This window comes from Strigops habroptila, chromosome Z, assembly GCF_004027225.2.
Source record: "Strigops habroptila isolate Jane chromosome Z, bStrHab1.2.pri, whole genome shotgun sequence".
In the NCBI taxonomy this organism is placed as follows: Eukaryota; Metazoa; Chordata; class Aves; order Psittaciformes; family Psittacidae; genus Strigops; species Strigops habroptila.
Genome location: NC_044302.2, coordinates 6,531,724 through 6,552,536, shown reverse-complemented (window position 1 = coordinate 6,552,536; position 20,813 = coordinate 6,531,724). Strand labels below are relative to the sequence as shown.

Genomic DNA, 20,813 nt, shown 5'->3' with positions numbered 1-20,813 from the left:
ATTTTTCAAAGCGGAACTGAATCCCATCAACGGTCCCAGTCCTACATGCTATACAGTTCATTGTATCTAGAGGTTGTCTGATGAGCCAACAAAAAGTACTGCATGTTGAATATAGTAAGAATGGCTTGAGGCCACATTTGACTAGCCAGGCACATTTTTGATTTATCACATTTATCATGTAGAGGCTACTGTAAATACTGAGCTGTGTTTAAGCCTATAGAAAGTATTGCTCCAGTTCTTTGAAGATTGAGACATAATTGTGCTTCGATTCTTTCCATCTGAAAGGTTCTTCTCTGGCCAATGGAAGCTTGAATCTACACAGCACTGTGAAAAGGAAACTAGATGGGGAGAAAGATTATGTCTTCGATAAGAGACTAAGATACAGCGTGCGTCAAAATGAAAGTAACTGCCGGTTCAGGGACATTGTAGTCCGGAAAGAAGATGGTTTCACACATATTTTGCTGTCAAGTCAGACTTCAGATAACAATGCACTGACCCCAGAGGTAAGCATGTAGCCATAAAAGCCAAAGAAAGCCATCCTAATGTGTGGATTATCTTGGAAATGCTGCACTTGAACTGAATTTTATATATTTTTTCCCTAATTGATTATCTTAGAAAAGAAATAAGGAGTTCAGGTATATCTCACTTTTTCCATGCTTGGGATTCCTATCCCTATCCAAAAGAATGCAAAGGAAATGAATTTTTAGTTTACCTGTCTGAAAGCAAAAATCAGAAGTAGAGAAAGGAATGACAGAATCAGTATTTCCAGCATGGAGTTGTATGACACAGTTTTTCTCATGTTGAAGTTACTGATATTTACTATACTTGGGAGAAGTCTAGTTTCTTTCATTTTATTATTTAAATAGTGCTCCAGTTGTTACAAACAGAGAATTTCAAGCTATATGCTGAGACAGTAATTCTAAGACCATATCTTGATCCCCAATTGCTTTTTTTCTGAATCACTGTATTAGCCCTTTTTTGTGAAATCTTAACCAATTAGGGGCTCTATTCTCAGCTAAATTCATACAGTTGTACAACATATAAAGGATATTAATGAATCCCCTTGTTCCAAACGTTATACACTTCAGGTCAGACTTGGGCTTGTAGCTTGCACTGCTCCAGTAGATACATGGGTTACTGGAAGGGCTGAGAAGCTTTTCCTTCCATTCCCTGTGATCCCAGCGTAGTGGGCAGCAATGCTGAGGTGTACCATTCCCATGTCAGAACTGAAAGGGTATCAGTAAATGTCCTGGAGAGTAGAGAACGTGCTTGAGCCCTGTTCCACATGGGCGGTAATGGACTGATTGAAAGGAGTTACTATAGATCAGAGAGGAAACAACAGGAGTTGCTTCCCAGCCCCAGTTTTGCCTCTCTGAGCATTCTGCAGGCAGAGTTCCTCCACAGGCTGCCTGCATTGTGGCAGATCTTTGCCTCTTCTGCCCTCCAGGCACGCTAGTGCAGCTCTGTCTTATGCAGGGACTTCAAGATAACAGGATATGAAATATCAGTTTGAGCACCATCTGAGGGAAAAGTATACTGTAGCTTTGAGGAATTATTTTATTTAATAAGAAACTGAATAACTTTGAAACTAATTACTTACAAAGAGCTTCAGAGAAAACCACTGGCAGGTACGATGAGCCCTAAATTTGACTCCCCTTCCCAAACGCACGCCTACACAGGTACATCAATGCAGACAATGAAACTAAATAGTTTTTAAACTCTTAGTTTTTAAACTGTATCATATTTAAAAGAACTATCTTCATAATTAACACAGAACACCAAACTTTTAATACTAATTCCTAGCTAACACTAGCTTTTAATACTCATTCCTTAAAATGCATTAGATGATTGCATCAAATCCATCATTCCATCTCCATATATTAATTACCACTAACTGACACCACAGGTAATTTAAATGAAGAGCTCAAGGGCCTGAAAAAGCATGAAATCAAAGACTTGCTATGTTCAGGCTGAACAGACTTACCTTTACAGTGCTGGCTGTGCTGTTCCACATCAGCAGTATTCAAATGCTCTAACCAGTGAATTAATTCAGGCTCTTCAGGTCTGCCAAACCAATCCGCTTCATTCCTTGGAAATACTCAATATGCTGGGAAGCCACCTCTGTGGAAGAATAAATGATAAGCATGTAATAGAACTTCTCTTGCATCACTGGTGTAGACTTATTTCTAGAACCTTTATTGAAGCTTACTGAAAACTAGGGAATGCCTTTTACAAAACTACATTACTGACCAGGATCTGGATGGCCAGGAATTAATCAAGGTAATGTCTTCCCCACATTGAGAACGTCTGTTTAAAACTCATCCAGGCTGAGAGCAATTGAAAGCTCTTGCCCTCTGAAGGCTGCTTCCTGGCACACATGAAATGACTTATTTGGCCTGGATCCAGGCTGCTGCCCATGATCATTCACACCACAAAATCCAGCACCTCCAATATTGGCAATTCCACATCCTTGCTGGCAACTACAGCAAAAATCCAAGGAACTGAAAGGAGGAATATGTTGAATTCCTTGCCCCTGCAGTTTGTCACCCATCGCTGTAGGTGAGGCAAACTGCCAGAGTATTTTAGGGACATTTACTACATTTTCAGTTTTGAAGCCTCTTACCACCAGCGAACAGAAAGTACAAAAACAAAACTCCCACAAAGTGAAGAATGGGAGTTTCATTTTGTCAAAAGAAACATTAACTTCAAGCTTAATTAGACATCCAGTAAATTATATTTGCCAAGTAGTAAATGATTAATTTACTCAGAGTAGCTCTACTTGGTGTGGTTAAAATAGTGCTGTGGTTATTCTCGGCCATATATCTATGTTGGGGGAAAAAAAAAAAAAAGTGTGCACTGACCACAATCATTATAAAATTAAGCTTATACAAAATCACTTTCGCCCCTAACCAGCCCTGCTTGCCTTTGTGCTTTATCTTAATTTTCAAATGAAATGTAAGAGTTTTGTTCAACCATTGGCCTCTGCTATTTATGCCAGTTTAATTAAATAACAAAGAATTTATTTATACCAAAAAAGAAAAATAAAATCTTAGAGAGGTCTCCCTGAATCTCCAACCTGTTTTGGTAAGCACATTACACCTGTGGGTTTGTGCAGGTGATTTTAGCATGAAATGTGCCCATGCTCTTTCCAACCCCTCTTGCACTGATTGAAGTTTGCTGAGTGCCACTCTGGTAATTGAGGTTTTTCTACAGAAATGTTCAGGCCACTATAGAAATTCTTTCTTATGTTTTACAAGACCTTATAATACTTCCAAGCCAGTGTCATGGAATAGCACAGCTTGTTTTTATTTCAGTGGCTGAGGTTTGCTACCTTTAAAATTAATTTTCAAAATAGATATGGAAAGTATTTCATCATTATAAATTCCATTAGGGCATTTTCTTTCATGGGTCTTCTGCTGCTTCTGAAGTTTTTTGTCCAGTGATGATGTTGCTGTTTCAACTCAGAACGTTTCAAGGATCCAAATTCTGTTTCAAACTTAAATGATCCATCCACTCTTTTAACTTTATACTATTAATAGAGCTAGGAATTAATTTTCCTAGCTTATTAATATATTCATAATATATAAATTAACAGCAAAACATACCCCAAACAGCTAATGTTTCCATCGAAGACTGATATTGCAACCTCAAATATACTTGATACTCATATACAAAAGAATCAGGTTTCAGATTCCTAGCCATGAGAATTACAGGGTTTGAAGTTCTACCAGGTGCATTTTGGAGCACTGGTTTGCCTTCACTTCTCCTTATTTACAACTTTTCTTAACTTTAAATAAAATAAAATAATAAGTTAAAAAAGAAGAGGCAGGTACAGGTTTACTGTTCTCTGTATTTTTGCTCTCATACAAAGACAACTTGTGGGTTTTGGCCAGTACTTCTGCCTGAAGCCGGTCTTATAGGTTCCTATGTCCTTCACTGATCCAACAGAAAGGACTCACAATCTGTTTGCAGAGTCAGCAAGTAACAAAAAGTGTATTTATGTAAAATGTACAAGTGAGGAGGAGGTTCTAAGAACAACTGAATGACTTTAAAGTTCTGGTTTGCTGTAATATTTACAGAATATTTATCTTTAAGAATATCAACAGGGAATCCTTAGAGATTCAGAGAAATTAAATGTTTAAAGCAGTATTCCTCTTTATATGAACAGGAGACTTGGGTTCAAGAGACTTTGTGTAATCGTGGTGATAAATTCCAAGCTCTGTGATTTCCCCAGAATGCAAGCAAGATTGAAAGCAAAGGGCACCAAATGCCTTTAAAATTTCCTACATCCAGTAAAAAGCATTAAAATAAGCTCTTAGAGGTTTAATGAAATTTTTAAACATTTTATGTTTATTTTGCAATATAAGGTGTCCTGTTAAGGAAGTAACCAGGATTTAATCGTTGACAGGATTAAAAAAATACACAACTTTTGAGAAAGTGATAATTTTATTATATATTTGAGTTTCAATAAAACAGTAGGTGAAGCATTAGGCCTGGTCTAAATTTATAATTCGATCGGTTATCACAAGCTAAATAACTGGCCCACACTGGTTTGTAAATACTTCCTCAGAAATTTTAGTCAAATGTGTTCAAATAGAAATACTGTCCCCACAACTGAAAATCAACTAAAAGACCATAAAGAGCTAATTAAAAAAAACCCCACCAATGGAATAGGAGAATATTGCTATAGAGCCTTGCACATTTTAGATATGGTTTACTAGGAAAAGTAAAATTTTATTAGACATATGCCATAGTTATACCAAAATGAGGGAAGGCTTAAAGACTACGGAAGAGAGAAAATATGGAATCTGACACGTAATATCTCTATATTTGCAAACTGAATTCACAACAGCATTAAATGGAAATTTGTGCTTAAAACCAGACTGCAGTTCTGACCTAAAACAACATTTACTTTACAGTACTGCAGGTTAACACACAGTTCTGCAGCCCTATAGACAAGCCCTCTTTTTTGTTATGATTTTATTGTTAGTAACTTTCTTATAATCATATAAACATATATGGAGAAATACCCATACCCAGATAATAGGTGAGGAAAGCCATGATGCCAAGGCATTTGGAAGCAACAGTGGACATGAGGTTGCTTAGAACCAGGCTGAGTGACAAGGTGACCAGGTGGATTTTGGACTGCACCAGCAAAGGACTGGGCATAGAACAAGGGAGCAAGAATTGACCTTGCTGGCATTGGTGTATTCCAATGAGTTTCTGAGCACCTTTTCATTATAAGGTTAATGACAAACTCGCAGATTTAAAAGAAATAATAATTTTTAGAGCCTGAAAACACCAATACATTATGGTTTCCTGGTTTTGATACTGTTTTCTTTCTCTGTGAACTAGTGGAGCAGTGGAACTAAATTTCTACTCCTGCTCAACCATACTATAAAAATACTATCACAGTCTTCCCATTTTCCACCGTATCTGAGAAATCAATTCCTAATAATGGGCTTTTAATATCAGCCTGTCCAAAACATAGACCAAACATTGACAGCAGAATATTGGGTTTTCCTACAAGTAGTATCAGCTCTTCTCAGAAGTTTGATATACTTTCAGATGGCTTTAACCATCCAAATCAATGAGGGGCAAGGTAAAAAAACCTACTATACCAGGTTTGGAATGGTAATGATGTGTTTGAAGGATAGCAGTGATACCATCACAGAGATGGTACATATATAAATATCACTGGAAGAAGGGGAAAGGTAAAGAAACTTGCTGAATGATAAAGCAACACTCTCATTGTATATAAAAAATGTTTGACTGTTATTCCCTGATATTATTTATACACCCTCCCTGAGAAAGAGCAGATTTTGCAAACATTTATGATAAACTAAGAGGACAATCTTGCATTCACACGGAACTAGGAATATCAAAATACATGTCTTTTTGTATTCTAACATCTACCACCTTCTCAAGTTTGTTTTTTAACTTTGAACAGAGGTTTTAGGGGGTTTCCTTCTGTTTCCCCTTTACAAAATGTGCAGTTTTGCTGTGTTTTTACCAACTGAGGGCTGACACAGCCTCTGAGACTCTGGGATTACACCATACTTGTAAAATCGCTGATGACATTTTCGTACCTGCACAAGAATTTCAAATACACTTCCAGATTCTGGTGCTTTTAATTACTTCACTTCCACCCACTGTCACATACTCGGTATTACAGGCGTTCTGAAGTGCACTTATGAAAGTGAAGCCTTGAGAAGTTCAGAACCTGTTTTCTCCTGTCCTGGTTTCAGCAGCCAGTAGCAGTCATTTGTATGCAAACATGTATGGAAAGCAGGCAGGTAGCACTACACTGCAGAGTTTGAACATACTGGTTCAAGCTTGGTCTCACAAGCCACAGGATTTCCAATAAAAAACCTGTAAGTTTTTGTATAAATAAAGCTTACGTGTTCAGGGACAGTTCTTAAATAAGTCATTTCAGAGATCTAAAGTATTTTTGGAAACAGAAAGTAGTGAACAAAAATACTAACAAAGCCTAAAATCTTGGGTTTCTCTCACATGGAAACCATATTTAATTCCCCAACCACATTTTGCTATCTTTTACCTAAATTTATGCTAACAGCAAATCTTGCAGTACAAAAGAGAAAAAATTGACTCAACAGGACCCTGTCTATAGGAGATACTTTGACATATGAGTATGTTTAAGCATAGGACATGTCACACTTGATGAACTCATGGCCCTTCAAGTAAGGAACAAATCACTGAAGGGAAGAGAGGAAGCTGAAGTAGCTGAAATCAGTAACAGCTGAACAAACCATGCTGAATGGTGACCAAACAAGAAGTTACCATCAGAAGTTCATGAAATAATATTTCCTTCTAAAAATCATTAGGGAAACAATTCTCTGCTCATTGTAAGAAGATGAAAGGCCGTTTTCTTACAATACCAGCAGTTAAGTTCTGTATAGATTTTGATTAGGTTTGATTTATGGTGCAACTGTTAGCTTTATCTAGTAAATCAGAGTAGAAATGTCTCTCTTTCAAGTGGCTTTTTTTGCTCTAACTTTTGTAGACTTTAATAACATCATTGAACACAGAAAAATGAATATTTGTCATGTTGATGTGTGTGATGTCCTCTTGTCCTGCTTTGCTCTGGTTAAAGTCATATAAACCAAAATAGTTGAAGAACTGAAAACTGGCGTTTATAGATTTTGCTCACAGCCTGTTGAGGATAATAGGTTATTGTTGTGATACCCATTTTACTGAAGAAACAGCGATGAAATATATATATCTCTCTCTCCACTGAATATACCCAATGAAAACAAAAAAGTGATTTTTGAAATTATCAAATTGCAACCAGATAGCATAAGCTGGCTAGAATTTCCCATAGCAAAAAGCAAAGAACAGCCAAGTACTAAAAACTCTTTGAATTAGTCATCATCAACAAAGCACTTCCAAATACAAAATATTTTGTAAACTCTTAGTGTTCTCATTCTAAGTATGTTAAAATTAGATAAATATATATATAATTGATGTAAGTATTAATAGTGCCCAAAATTTAAGTCTCTCAAAAACAATAAGGTTTGTAAAACTAGGGAAATGATATTGCAACGGCATGCATGTCGAATTGTTTACTTTTCTTTATCCACAGATCATGAAGGAAGTTCGGAGAGCATTGTGCAATGCATCAGCTGATGACAGTAAACTCTTACTTCTCAGCGCAGTGGGAAGTGTATTCTGTAGTGGCCTAGATTACTCATATTTAATTGGCAGGTTATCCAATGACAGAAGAAAGGAAAGCACTAGGATTGCAGAAGCTATAAGGTGACCCAAGCTTACCTATGATCTCTAAATTATGAAATGCAGTGTGTGATTATAAAGATATTTATCAGGTCCAAAAAATGTTGTGTATGTAAGTGTTGATTGCATTCTAATTATAGTCCTACAAATTTGTTCAGTAAGAACCTTGGACCTTCTCAATGTTAGAAGACAATGCACATTTCACTCCAGTGCTGATATCCACAGGGATTCCTTTTTTTCCAATTCTCTGTATTTAATATTTGAAATCATTCCTCCAAATTCAAATACAACTTTGTTGTTTATCCAAATTAGTTATTGCATCATGTTCTAAAGTGGTTCCTGAAAGGCAGATACTTTAGTTGTTTTGATGTTCATCATTGTAATGAATTTCAGTACAAACAAGAACCCATGGCTTACTCATATTCTGTTGAAATAGCAGTCTGCCACTGTATTTCAGAACCTTATTAGAAGGGTCTCCACTCTTTTTCTTAAATGACTTAATATATATGTAAATGTAGTTTTATTTTCATAACTAAAATGTGACTTTCCTTATATATAAATCACATTACCTTAATAGAAATGCAAGGTTTATGACATGCAGTCTACAAATCAATCTGCACAATATATCACCAAATATTTCCATTATCCACAAGGTATTTTTTTATACATATTTGGCAGATCTTCCGGTATAAATCAGCATCACTCCACTAAAGCCAATGGTATTTCACCAGTCTGTACCAGGAGAGGGTTTGGTCCATATTTTTGTCTCCCCACTTTCTACAAATAAATATTACTCTTCCGAGAGCTTTAGAATTTTATGCAACAATTCTATGAAGCAGTATTAAAGAATTTGTTTTACAACAGATCTATCTTTGCATATGCTAGTATAACGTAAGATCGGGTTTAGTTATTACATGACATGTATTAACCACCAATTATCTTGGTTAAAACTACTGCAGATCAGTTTGGATTCAGTTTAATACTTTTGAAATTCTCAAAGTAGTAATTATTTTGAAATAATTTAAAATTAACTTATAACAAATTTTAACCTGTTTTTAAGACCCTAGCTATGCATGAATATCATGTAGTGATAGTTAAAAAAGGAAAAACCCCTTGGAGGAAACATCCTAATTTATTTTTTACTTTAATGTGAGGGATTTTAAATAATGTGGAACCAAAATAAGCGAGGAAAGAAAATCACTATTTTTGTTTGAAAACACAGACATGCTCACACTGCATTAGGAGACACAAATTTAATATTATTCATGTAAATATTATTCATGTAGCTAGGTATTGTTATATATGTATACATTTATCCACACACATTTAAAATACAGTTATACTTATCAATTCAACATATAAATGAGTATAAAATAGACTATAATACTCAGTTTTTCTATCCTTGGACTCACAGAACACTTGTGAAATACTGGTACAATGTGTTGCTCCTTGTCAAGAACATCGGCTTCAGGCCCACTGGAAATAGATTTTTATTGTACTTCTGGAAACAATACACTACGTTTTCCATTTAGCACTTTCTGTGCTTTGTGTGAACAAAGGACTCAACTCATGGAAAATATACTGTAATAAGAGTAGAAAAAAAAACATACACTTTGCTTTTTCAGTGGTTAGGATGTCCTCAAACACATTAACAGGTCTCTGCCACTGCTGTACATCAAGTTAGACTTGTATCAAAATGAAATTAAAGTCTCGATTACTGTATGTTTCCACTTTCTGAAGTATGCATCTCATACAGTGATCACAACTCAAAAATGAAGATTAAATACCCATCATCTATATTCATCTTATATGAATGACTTATTCATTTGGCCCTTGTCCTCATCCGCTGCCTTTGGGGCTTGTGCGTTATCTTGTAGCTCCTCTGCAGGTACTGAACATAGATCCATCAGCCCGAGCTGCCACCATCCAGATGTGTGTCTGGCGTTGCGTTCCGGGAGCAGGGAAGAGGCAGACAGAGAGACTGCACTATAGCTGCATGTATGTAGCCTACAGAGCCCAGCAGGAGAAAGCCCCATTGGAAGGCATTCCCAGCATCAGTCTCACATCATCAGTCAGTTGTTGTCCTTATGTGGCCTGATGCATAAAATTCTGGGTGTGCTCAGAAGAAAACAGAGAAGGATGACTTTGTTCACTCAACTTCTTTATAGCCTTTGACGTACTTACGAGCCCTGGCCTGCAGCATCCCAAAGTGTATTTGATGTTCAACTTCCCAGACATCCTCTAGCAAAACCAGAAGCCTTCGGCATGTGACTTTTTCCTGTCTTTGAGCTTCTGGCTCTATTGTGGAACAACAGTTACAATTCTAAGTCCTCTTCAAAGACTGCCTTGAATCAAAAGAAGGATCTTGTAGCCCAGAAACTACAGGTGTAAACTTACGGTTCAGAGATGTAGAAGCGTGCCAGGTTCTGAGTACAAAGACAATTCACTGAAACAGATAACTTACCAAACAGGGAACACAGATAATTGGAGTGATGGACACTGCAGCTTCTGTAGGCCAAATGCAGGCATTTGTTCCCCTCCTAAGCTCCCAATATCATAGCCTTCTACTCCATCCTAGAGGTAGCATGTTCCACACCCATCCATGGTACCATCCTCTGTGCTCCCATCCTTCCCTCGTGACAGAGGCTCATTGTGTCTTCTCAGTGTTCTGTTCCACTCTTTCCCCATCTCCAGATGCTCCCTTCCTTGCTCACTCATATGAAGATTTCACATTTCCTTTAGCCCTTTCCCTTCACTAGTGTGTTCTGCTTTGTTCTTCCTTCCCATCATCTAACTGGTTTCTCTGCACATTCCTAATTGTTTTTCCGTATTCGCTCCCAGTCCCATTTATCAACACATCCTTCCTGTTTTCCTCCACCACACTGTTTTCTTCTGCCTCCACATGGTCCTCAGATCTGCTGTCAGCATTTATCCATAGTTTGCTCTTTTTTACCTATAATTTATCACATCCCTGTTCCCATCTGTAGTCCTACTTGGAAGGCTCACTTACTAAGGCTGTCAAAATTCTGGAATTAAGGGGATGTGATCCACAGTCATTACTCAACCTTAAACAGAAGAAGAAATAACAAGATAAGGGAACAGCCTTGCTTCTGCAAACAAAAATGAACCACAACTCTTCATAACCCAGTTTCTAGAAAGAAACGGTCTTCAAAGGCCAAATAAGTTCCTTATTTCACTCTCTTTGTCTTGCCGCTGATCTTCTGTTTTACTGCTCACAGTGTGAAGAGAGCTGCATCAAACCCATGAATATCTATTTTGCCATGCTCAAAAATCAACATCTTACTAGGTAGCCTGAAAACCAGAACTCATTCATTGGATGTGTAATGCTGGCTTGCCTCGGCATCTTTGTTTCATTTAAAATACAGGCAATGCACTTGCTCCATAAACACTTCTCTTTGGTATCTTTTCCATTTTTTGCCGGATGGGCACTCTAACCTGCCAGGCACAGCCCCTGCTCTCAAATACAGAAATCTGGGTCTTTTTGACCTCAGTGCCAGAGCCACAACCCATCAAAGGGCACATTTGACAAAATGTTCTTTCCTCAAATCTGTCAGTGGAGATGCGCTCTTTGTGTGAACCAGTGCAGGAACAGACTCTCCTCTTTTGTTTTGAATTTGATTTATACATGTCTCTTTTCTAAAGTAATTGAGCATCTCATTTCCCTCCATGTACCTGCTGTGCACTGAGCTGCTGGAGCCCATAATTTGCCCACAATTACACTCATGCTTTTTCCTAATTGGGGTATAGGCTGTTCCGTTCAACAGATGTCTTTCCACCGTTGCTGGTAGGTAGCTTATTTTAAATATCTCCTCACTGCACAGAATTTAACATGTTCTAGTTAGTTCATCCGGATGAATCTGATCACATTTAGCTCCCCATTATTTCCCATCGCCTCACATTTACTGTTGTGCAGGCAAGGGCATCTACTTTGTTATGTCTTTGCCAAAGACATTTGCAGTGAAGACCCAACAGATCGCTTGGCTAATTTTTTCACTGTTCAGACATTTCTCTCTCTCTCTCTGACTGCCCTTGTGGGTCTTGTTCTTTCTGCTTGTGTGCCAGAAACATTTACTGTCTCCCAATCCATGGATGGAACTTGAAGTAACATCTGACATAGAGTCTTAAGAGAGCTTAGAAAATGACTATTCATCGATCCACCTATGAGGTTTCTCTCTTTCACGCTATAATATGTTCATCAAGTTAACCAAACCAGATCATCAGAATCCATACTAGCCATTGTGGAGCAAACTGAGAAGCACTATGTGTACGAACTCAGGAATTACTATTCCAGAAGTAAAACAACCTAACCAAACACTGCAAAAAGTCAGTGCATTCCAATTAATCAGTTCACATACAACATACACAAAGCTATTTAATACCCCAAGTACTCAAAAGATTAAATAACTAAATATAAGCAAACTTTTCCATGTGCAAACTGGAAAGTATCTTGCAATTCTGACCTCATAAAACTGGGCCATGGCATTTATTGTGTTCATCTGTGGTTCTAATTTGTTTTCAGATTAAGTACTTTAAGTTTGCATATTTATCTCAGTGTTACTTCTGAGTATTCAAGTTCTTTATTTTATTTTTTATTTTAGGGATTTTGTAAAAGCTTTTATTCAGTTTAAGAAGCCCATTGTGGTTGCTATCAACGGCCCTGCTCTTGGGTTAGGAGCTTCTATTTTACCACTATGTGATATCGTTTGGGCAAGTGAGAAGGCATGGTTTCAGACACCATATGCAACAATCCGACTCACTCCAGCTGGCTGCTCATCATACACATTCCCACAAATTTTGGGGGTTGCACTGGTAAGGTTTTCCACCTCGGTTTGCTGAAGAACCTTTCTTAAATCCATGCTCTTCTTTCTCTTTATAAAAAGTAAAGCAGAAAACAACTGTTTCTCTTAATTGTCATGAATAGAAATGAAATCTCTGGGAAGTTCATCTAATCGCTACCAACTTCTTACCACAAAATGACCTCAGAATTCAGTGTATTACACATGCTGTACACAAGAAAGATTGAACACAGGTTGAAAAACCAAAAAGTGTCAAGATCATGGTAGAAAAGGGGAAGTAATGCATTAGCAGAGTAGTGTTACAGAGTTCTTGTCTGTACCATGGTAGGATTGTGCAGTAACAGACCAAGAAACTGCCCTCTGCTCTCTAAAGACAATCCATAGTAATTCCAGTAAGGTTGCTTAGTTTCTAGCAGTATAACAAAGCAGAATTTGCCCCACAGAGTATTTTATACTAAGATCCGTGGCTCTTGGCACAGTAGTACTGACAGTTACTCTCGTAAAATCAGCAATACAGATTCATCATGCATGCCAGCACATTTCTCTTAAATGAAACCCATGCTGTGCTCTGGCCACCTGTACAATCCTTAAATAGCTACCGAAACTCTTTTAAAGTGTTTTGCAGTATGGAAAGATACAGGAGACCATTTGTAAATTTAATCCTGAAAATAGCAGGCACGTATGGAAGAACCTTTAAGAGAATGATAACACACAATCACAAGTAATCTTTTGATTTCACAGGCCAATGAAATGTTGTTCTGTGGGAGAAAGCTGACAGCACAGGAAGCCTGCAGCAGAGGACTAGTGTCACAAGTATTTTGGCCAACAACGTTTAGCCAAGAAGTGATGCTACGAGTGAAAGAAATGGCATCCTGCAGTGCAGTGGTAAGAAATCAAACTCCTTTGTGATTAAACTACATTTCACAGAAGTAAGGTGTGCTCCAAAGGCTCATCACATGGTGGGTCCTCAGTTTCCACAACCATACTTGTGAAAGAAGGCTAATAACAGAGAATCTGGATAGAGATCCATGAGCTCATGGAGTTTCTCATTTTTCAGGGGCAGGGAGAGTTATTTTCTTTCACCATCTTCACATTTAATCAATATGAGTGGAACTTCCTTGCCCCAGATTTTGAAAGGGGATTGTGGCATAGGTTTCCTTCATGAAGGTGGAAGAGACTGAAACGATACAACTGGACTGGGAAATCTCTGTAGGGCCAGTAAGGAAGGACAGTAAGAAAATAGATTTGACTCTCACAATGTCCTAGCCTGCTACATTTCAACTGAATCTGCCTTTTTCTCTGCACCTGCATAGTTCCTGATTCTGCAGAATGTGCAGAAGAAGGCACCAGAAGGGTAGAATAGTGCCAGCTAAGCTCTGCTGTGAAGGAGAGGTGAGATCCAGACACAGAGGGATTTGAACACAGTCTGGTCACAGTGTATTATAACTTCCCTTTTGTGTACATTGAAGTTGAAAGAAAATCCTTTCCTATTTTTACTTCCTAAGGTTTTTCCCTTCAGGCAAATACACTCCTATTCTGTGCACATCCTTGTTTAAAAAAAACAAAATGCTCAAAGTGAAGAAAGTGATACTGGCTGCAATAAAACTGCTGTAGCTGAAGTGCACACTGTTGTGATTTCTAGCTATACTTCTTATGCCTGAAACTCTTAGCATCCCTCCATTTAAGAGATCTGTTGTAAAAGAGAAGGTAGAGACGTAGAAGATTTTTAATTAAATGAAGTGTAGATTAGATCTTCTGAAAAGACATTCAGAATGAAACTCTCTGGAAGTGTAGCATAAGCTTATTTGATCATGCTGATATAACGTGTATTATATGAGTTGGGAAAAACTCTGGGCTTCATTGTGAATTATTCCTTCCTTCACTGTTCCTGGCTGTCAAGGGAATTTTCTATTGAGACCTGTTAGAAAGACTGGTGCTAACTTGTGGACAAAGATGAGAGTTAAAAGTCTCGGAGACAAGATTTACTTTCTGAGATCCTAAATGCAAATCAGGCTGAAGTCACAAAAACAATGAATATGATGAGCTCATCCGAGTTCACTGTGGATACTTGTTCACAAACAGACCAAAAAGAACACACAGGCCCCAGGATTTGCAATTAACACCATCTACTTGAGTTAAAGAGAAATACTACTTTGGAATAGCAGTGCTGTAACCTAAACTTGATAAGAACTGGGCTTAGCATGTAGGTGTTGACAAAGCTGAGTGGGGAGTGTGCATCTCCCTTACCATAAACACTGCATTAGTTCACATTAAATCTTCTACCCTCAAAAAATCAGCAAGGTATGAATTATTAATGGTTTTGTTTGACTAGTTAAGTTCTTTGTGAGGTGCATACACATTACATGTTTCAAAAAGGGTTTTAAAGGCTGCAATCTGTGTTTAAAAATGGGTTTAGGAAATAAAAGGTATTTGCAGTAAAGGCCATTTTCTATTCATCTCTATTTTGATAGGCAAATGATACATGAGGGAAAATTGTTAAAGATGATGGACATCCACACTGGGGTTTCCAATCTCTGTAACCTTAAAGACTATCTTCCAGAAAGCAGGTAGCCAGTATATCATGCCTCACACATTTTCATTTCAAGGGGTAACATTTTCAGCTCTGTCTGGTGCTTCACAGCTTTAATAAACCAAGGTCTTTCATTCCTTTTAAAAATGTTGGCACTACCACATAAACTTCAGAAGTCCTTAATTCTTAAAGATGCTGACTATCAGCAAGTGGAGTTATGGCTGTAAATCAAATCTAGTTTCTGTGCCCAAAGGAGTTATTTAAATTGTAAAACAGAGTTAGTAGTGTAAAAATTCTGTTCACGCCATTATCCGTAATAACTTTTTCAGATGCAAAATGAGATACTGAGTGATATTTTGGCTTTAGGTGTTGGAAGAGTCCAAATGTCTCGTGCGGAGCTTCCTGAAATCTGGACTTGAAGATGTGAATGAGAAAGAGTGTCAGATGTTAAAACAGCTGTGGAGCTCTTCCAAAGGACTGGATTCATTATTCAGCTACCTGCAAGACAAAATATATGAAGTCTGATGTGTTGGCTTAACTTAAAGAGAAAATGCTCCAGTTGTGAACAGAGTCAAATGTTACCTGTGTTTGAAAAGCAGAGGCAATGCATCAATGAGGAATTTGTGACAGTGTATCCTAATACATATGGTTGTGTCGATTTCCTTGTGAGCTACACAGCTGCTTGTAGCTGGTCTGATTTTGTGTAACCGAGACGTAGGCAGGCTTGTTCAGTGCACATAATCTCTACAGAGGGCTGCATCTTTCACATTGCTCATCCAGGTAAAAGTATACATTCCATGTGCTGAGAAGCATCATTGAGGCCCAATAAGGCACACCATCTGTAATGATTTATTTTGTCTGTCCTTCTTAACTTATTCTTGCTGTTGCCACGCATCTGGGCTGACACAGAGGGCTCAATCTAAAAACTGGGTCAGCACAATATTCTGTAGACCCAAACACCATGCTTTAGAAATATTTTGATTGTTTTTTTTTTCCTAAGTAAGTTCTAACAATGTAATGGAAAAATCTGATAATTTATATGTATAATATGTAAAGTTAGTTTTACAAAAACTGCTAGGATTTTTTTCTTTGTTGAATTTATTTAACTTATTTATTTTGTGTTCATGTTCAGCTGTTTAGTGGTCACAGATCTTATTTTACATACTACCCTTGACTGAATTAATGGCATCACATGGGAATGCAAACACAATTTTAGCAGCAAATTGTGTAGAAAAATAAAGAATATAGAGGACACACATAGACTGCTGTGGGCAGTAAAAGAACCAGCCACATGCATGCTCCTCTGTGTTTAAAATTGTACAAAAAAATGGAATAGATTCATTTGCAAGGGTTAAAGGGGAAAAAATGGATTCTGAAGTAGCAAGTCGCCCTTAAGTCGCTCTTCACTTTCTGCCTTCTTGAGGAGCATTGAAGGGCTTGCCAATGAGATGCTTTATTTAAGTTTACTATATTCCTGTTAGCCGGATATCAGTAACAGGGTGAGTGGTGCCGTTACGTGGCATTGTACTGTTTTTCAGGTTTAAACAGCCCCTTTTGGTCTGAAGTCTAAAAGCAACTCCTTATGAGCCTTAGTCCAGTTCCCTGATTCCTCAGGTGTGAGATAATTCCTGCTCTGGAGGCCTTTTGGGTGTAGGCCAGCAGTTTATACAAGGTGCTAGGTATTGAACTAAGGGGAGAGAGCGGTTTTGTTTTGCTCTCCACATCTGGCCACCCCACCATCTGGTACAAGAATTTAGGGCTATCCATAAAAGCAGTCCACAATGAATGACAAAAATCCAATCTGCTCTTTTAGAACGTGATCCTAGTACTTTTCAGTGACACTGACTGACTCCTGAACACTGGATCTCCAAGTTCTTTCTTGTTAGTGAAGCAATTAATACGGAACTAACACAAGCATGCTCTGTGACTCCCCCTGCCTTTGCAGTGTGCCCAAACCAGCGCCTCTCGAAGGAGAAGCTTTTCACATTTGTTTGCTTTGTGATTTGTGCACTTGGTCTCCATCCTTCAGCTCAATTACTTGCTTATGGTTTAAACGTCTGCAACTGAAGCCGCTAGGTTTTCTCCCTCTTGGTATTTCCATTAAGAGTTTCAATAAAGCCTTTGTAAAGTTAAAGGTGATTACAGTACACAGTAACCTTCAACACATTAATATAACATTATTTTTTCTTAATAATTAGAAGTGCTGTTTCTACAGCCTGACTGTACCACTGAATTTTAAGGAAATCAGTACTTTAAAGGCAGAAATTCTGATGGAAATTCTTTACTAAAAAGACAAAATCTGGCTTCTAATTAGCCCATTTAATGGTTTTCACGGAAGAAATATCAGAACAAGTAACTTTTAAACATCTGAAACTGAACTCTTTCAGTAACTATTTGAAGTGATGGGTGCACCATTTGTTTTAGACTAATACTTGCTTATGTCCACAACCTGCCAGCAAGGCCACATAGTGCAGGGACGTGGCTGGGTCAAGGCCATGGGATGCGCTGGTCTGCCACTGTGTACACGAGTCACCTGGATGGCATTAAATGAGAGGGGTTACTCAAATGGAAACCACTCACATGCGGAGCACGTGTTCGCACAGTCCAGCGTGTGACTTCAAAGAAAGAAAAGAAAAAAGCAATGGAAAGTACCATGATTCTTCAATTTCTTTCATTTCCTTTATGCCCGTCCAGAGAGCCATAACTCCTAGTCATGTGCTAATAAGACATTAGGAAGTTTATTTCAATACTATGCTTGGGTTTTGTAGATAGGTGTAGAGAAATTGCTCAGCAATGTGAAGGTATGCTTTCCAGATGAGATTTTCAGAGAAGAATCACAAATTAAGACCTTTAAACTGCATCATTTCATCTGAATTTTCAGATATCTGTATCTTAGCATTTTTTATGACAAAGGAATGGTTGAAATACATTTTTCTATAATTATTTTTCCATTAAAGCAAGCGCTAACCATAGTTAACATTTTTAATTATTCATATCTATACAGTTATAATCTAGTTTTCATGGACTCTATTTTCCCTTCCAAAAAGAGTAATAACAATATCAAAATCTTCTTTTCCAGTATTTAAAGATCAGAAATCAATTTTCTCTTGTGTTTCTGTCCTTACTAGGTATTCAGATATCTAGATGTACTGTACATATTAGTCTGGGTACCTTTACTAATATTCACAGTATTTAAGATTATAAATGCAATTTGTTGTTAAGTATGTTATTTTATTCTTGTGTAAATTGTTTTGTACAATCTTTAAAAACCTACAGTTTTGCATTTGTAGATATTAAAGGTAAGCAATTTATTTTGTGTTGTCCTGCATGTATATTTTTGCTGTAGATAAGTGTTGCTTAGTTTACTCTTTCAGTACATTTCTGTTTAAATGAATAAGCTTACAAACTTTAATACAGTATATATTTTCAGAATATAAACTTTTATATTTCTGTGGTAGGTTAGGGTATGCGTTTTAGGCAATCTTTTTCACTACTATTAACTGTTCTTTTAATCTCTAATATAATGGTTTTGTGCCAATAGTTTTTCATTAGAATAAAATGCTCTTTCAATGGTAGGGATAAACAGACAATTTTGGTTGGGGTTTGTTTTGGTTTGTTTTGGGTTTTTTTTATTATTTTGCCAGCCTTTACAGTTTTCAAATGTAATTTTATTGCATTTGTGAATAAGCCTTACCATTAGGTACAAGAAATCTTTAAAGCTACATAAATTGCTTACGTAGTGCTAAGGACTTCCCCAAATAATTGCTGTAAGAAAGTTAGCAAATCAGAGTACAGGGCCTTAAGTTTTTCCTGTGAAAAGGGTAATACGGGTTGTTTCTTCTGAACAACATAGGTAGACTTGTCAGCATGGGCTTTGTTATATATAAACTGTGCATTTGTGCTCCCAACCACAGTAGTTTATCTCAGGCTTTGTGTGGCTGGGTCTATAAAAGTCAAATCTGGCTAAAGCCAGCGCTCTTTAGGAGACACTAAAGAAGTTTACATAAGAGACTTATAGACAATCTTATAGTACATTTGGGTACTCGGTATCCTAGATGTGTTATCTGTGTCTGCCCAATTAACCATATGTTTTAAGCCATATTAAATCTCTTTACTGCTACTTTAAATACTACACTGAAAGTCATTCACTAGCTTGCTTACTCACAGACGGGATTTCAATTTTTAGTGAATAAAAATATGCCTTCCATAAGAACAAAGGACCAAAGAATCGCATTATTCTAACAAAGCATTAGTTCCTTCGCCAGTGAACTGATTTGACATTTATACTGGAAATCAGTCTCTTTCTGCTACAAACACTGCATTCTCATCCATGTCAAGTGTAAGGGGAAAACATATATCCACTGACCTATTGGGAAAGGACTGACGTTCAGCTAGGATGGCATGTCTATTGGTAAGGCTTATTACCAAACCTCTGAGATGAAGCAAAGAACCAAAAATTCACAAATTATGTCAATGTAAATTTATTTTCAGAACTTGCACAAAGAATTAATTGTAGAACTTTGCAAATTAGGCCCTTAAGTTATTTTGTCAAAATGCCATGGAACAGACTAAAACAGTTTTTAATATTTGTAATGATGAGTACATATTATAATATTATAAGGGTACAGGCACCCCTATGTCACAGTGTTGTAAATATTTTCTGAAACTGGTACAGTACTGAGGGACTTGTATCTTCTATCAAATATTGACTGTCTAGATCAAATTGTACACAATTTATTTGTTGATGGTCCTGTAACTAGTGTATGGACACATTTCTGGGTGCCTTAGAAGTTGTATTTTTCATGTGTGTTAATATGCAGTATTTATACATTGTGAGAAGCTGCTTTGAATAAAAATATTGAAACTTCATTTCAATGCGGTGACCTTCAGTTTTACAGAGTCAGAATGAATGTGATAAGTAGTAGCCACAGACCCTTGTATTGTATATGGTAAAGCTATTCATGGACTCTGGCCTTTCCAAAGGAAGCAGGTGTACAGCAGGCTTTTTAAAAGATAAATTAAACTTAAAACCTTTTTTAAGGGCAAAAACCAGAGCACTAAAAGACACTCCATAAGAACTGTCTGAAATCATCCACCATGATCCATCTGTTTATCATTTCATTATCAAATCCAAGAAAACTGACAGGAACTGTCTTATAAATACACTTCTAGGACACCTTTACCACCATTATCACTTCTACTATTTAATACCTGCATGTCACCTAAAGCATAGCTGCTCAGAACCAACTACTGCATACAGTATTTCAGCTCTACATGAAGGAATTTGATACTGAAGTGGTATTTGCCAGGGAGGCCAAGATTCAGCCCAGAATCCCGTTGGTGCAGTGGGAAGCTGAGTCACCCTGTGGTCCTGTGTGGTTATAGACAGCATGGGGTCTCTTGTATATAAGGTGATAGTTTGGCTGTAGCATCCATGAATGCTGTTTCAAATCATGTATCTCCCATGATTAGAAGAGTAACTGTAAATTACTTCTGCCAGGGGTAGAAAAGGAAGGATATTTTTACAGGGAGCCAGTGTTACCCAAACCACCTGTACAAAAAGGTCTGAAAAAATGACCTACACTTGATTAAAAGGAGAGCAACTATGTCCTAGCAATTATATTGGCTAGCTTTAATCTGACAGACACCGTTAGTAAAAAATGTGGTCAGCTATTTAGAGCAGAGGATTGAGCAATTTAGTCTTGCTTCACTAT

The 20,813-nt window shown here is 37.4% G+C and overlaps 1 protein-coding gene across 2 annotated transcripts in view; it reads left to right on the top strand.

The window, feature by feature from the left end:
- Positions 1 to 19,968, top strand: part of CDYL2 (chromodomain Y like 2) — a 61,832-nt gene extending 41,864 nt beyond the window's left edge. For both annotated transcript variants that reach the window (XM_030469763.1, XM_030469765.1), the window contains exons 3-7: positions 286 to 503; positions 7,604 to 7,776; positions 12,372 to 12,582; positions 13,311 to 13,454; positions 15,466 to 19,968. In XM_030469763.1, the coding sequence (XP_030325623.1) occupies positions 286 to 503; positions 7,604 to 7,776; positions 12,372 to 12,582; positions 13,311 to 13,454; positions 15,466 to 15,624 (905 nt within the window). In that variant the 3' untranslated portion in view covers positions 15,625 to 19,968. The remainder of the gene's footprint in view (positions 1 to 285; positions 504 to 7,603; positions 7,777 to 12,371; positions 12,583 to 13,310; positions 13,455 to 15,465) is intronic.
- Positions 19,969 to 20,813: the final 845 nt, after the last annotated feature.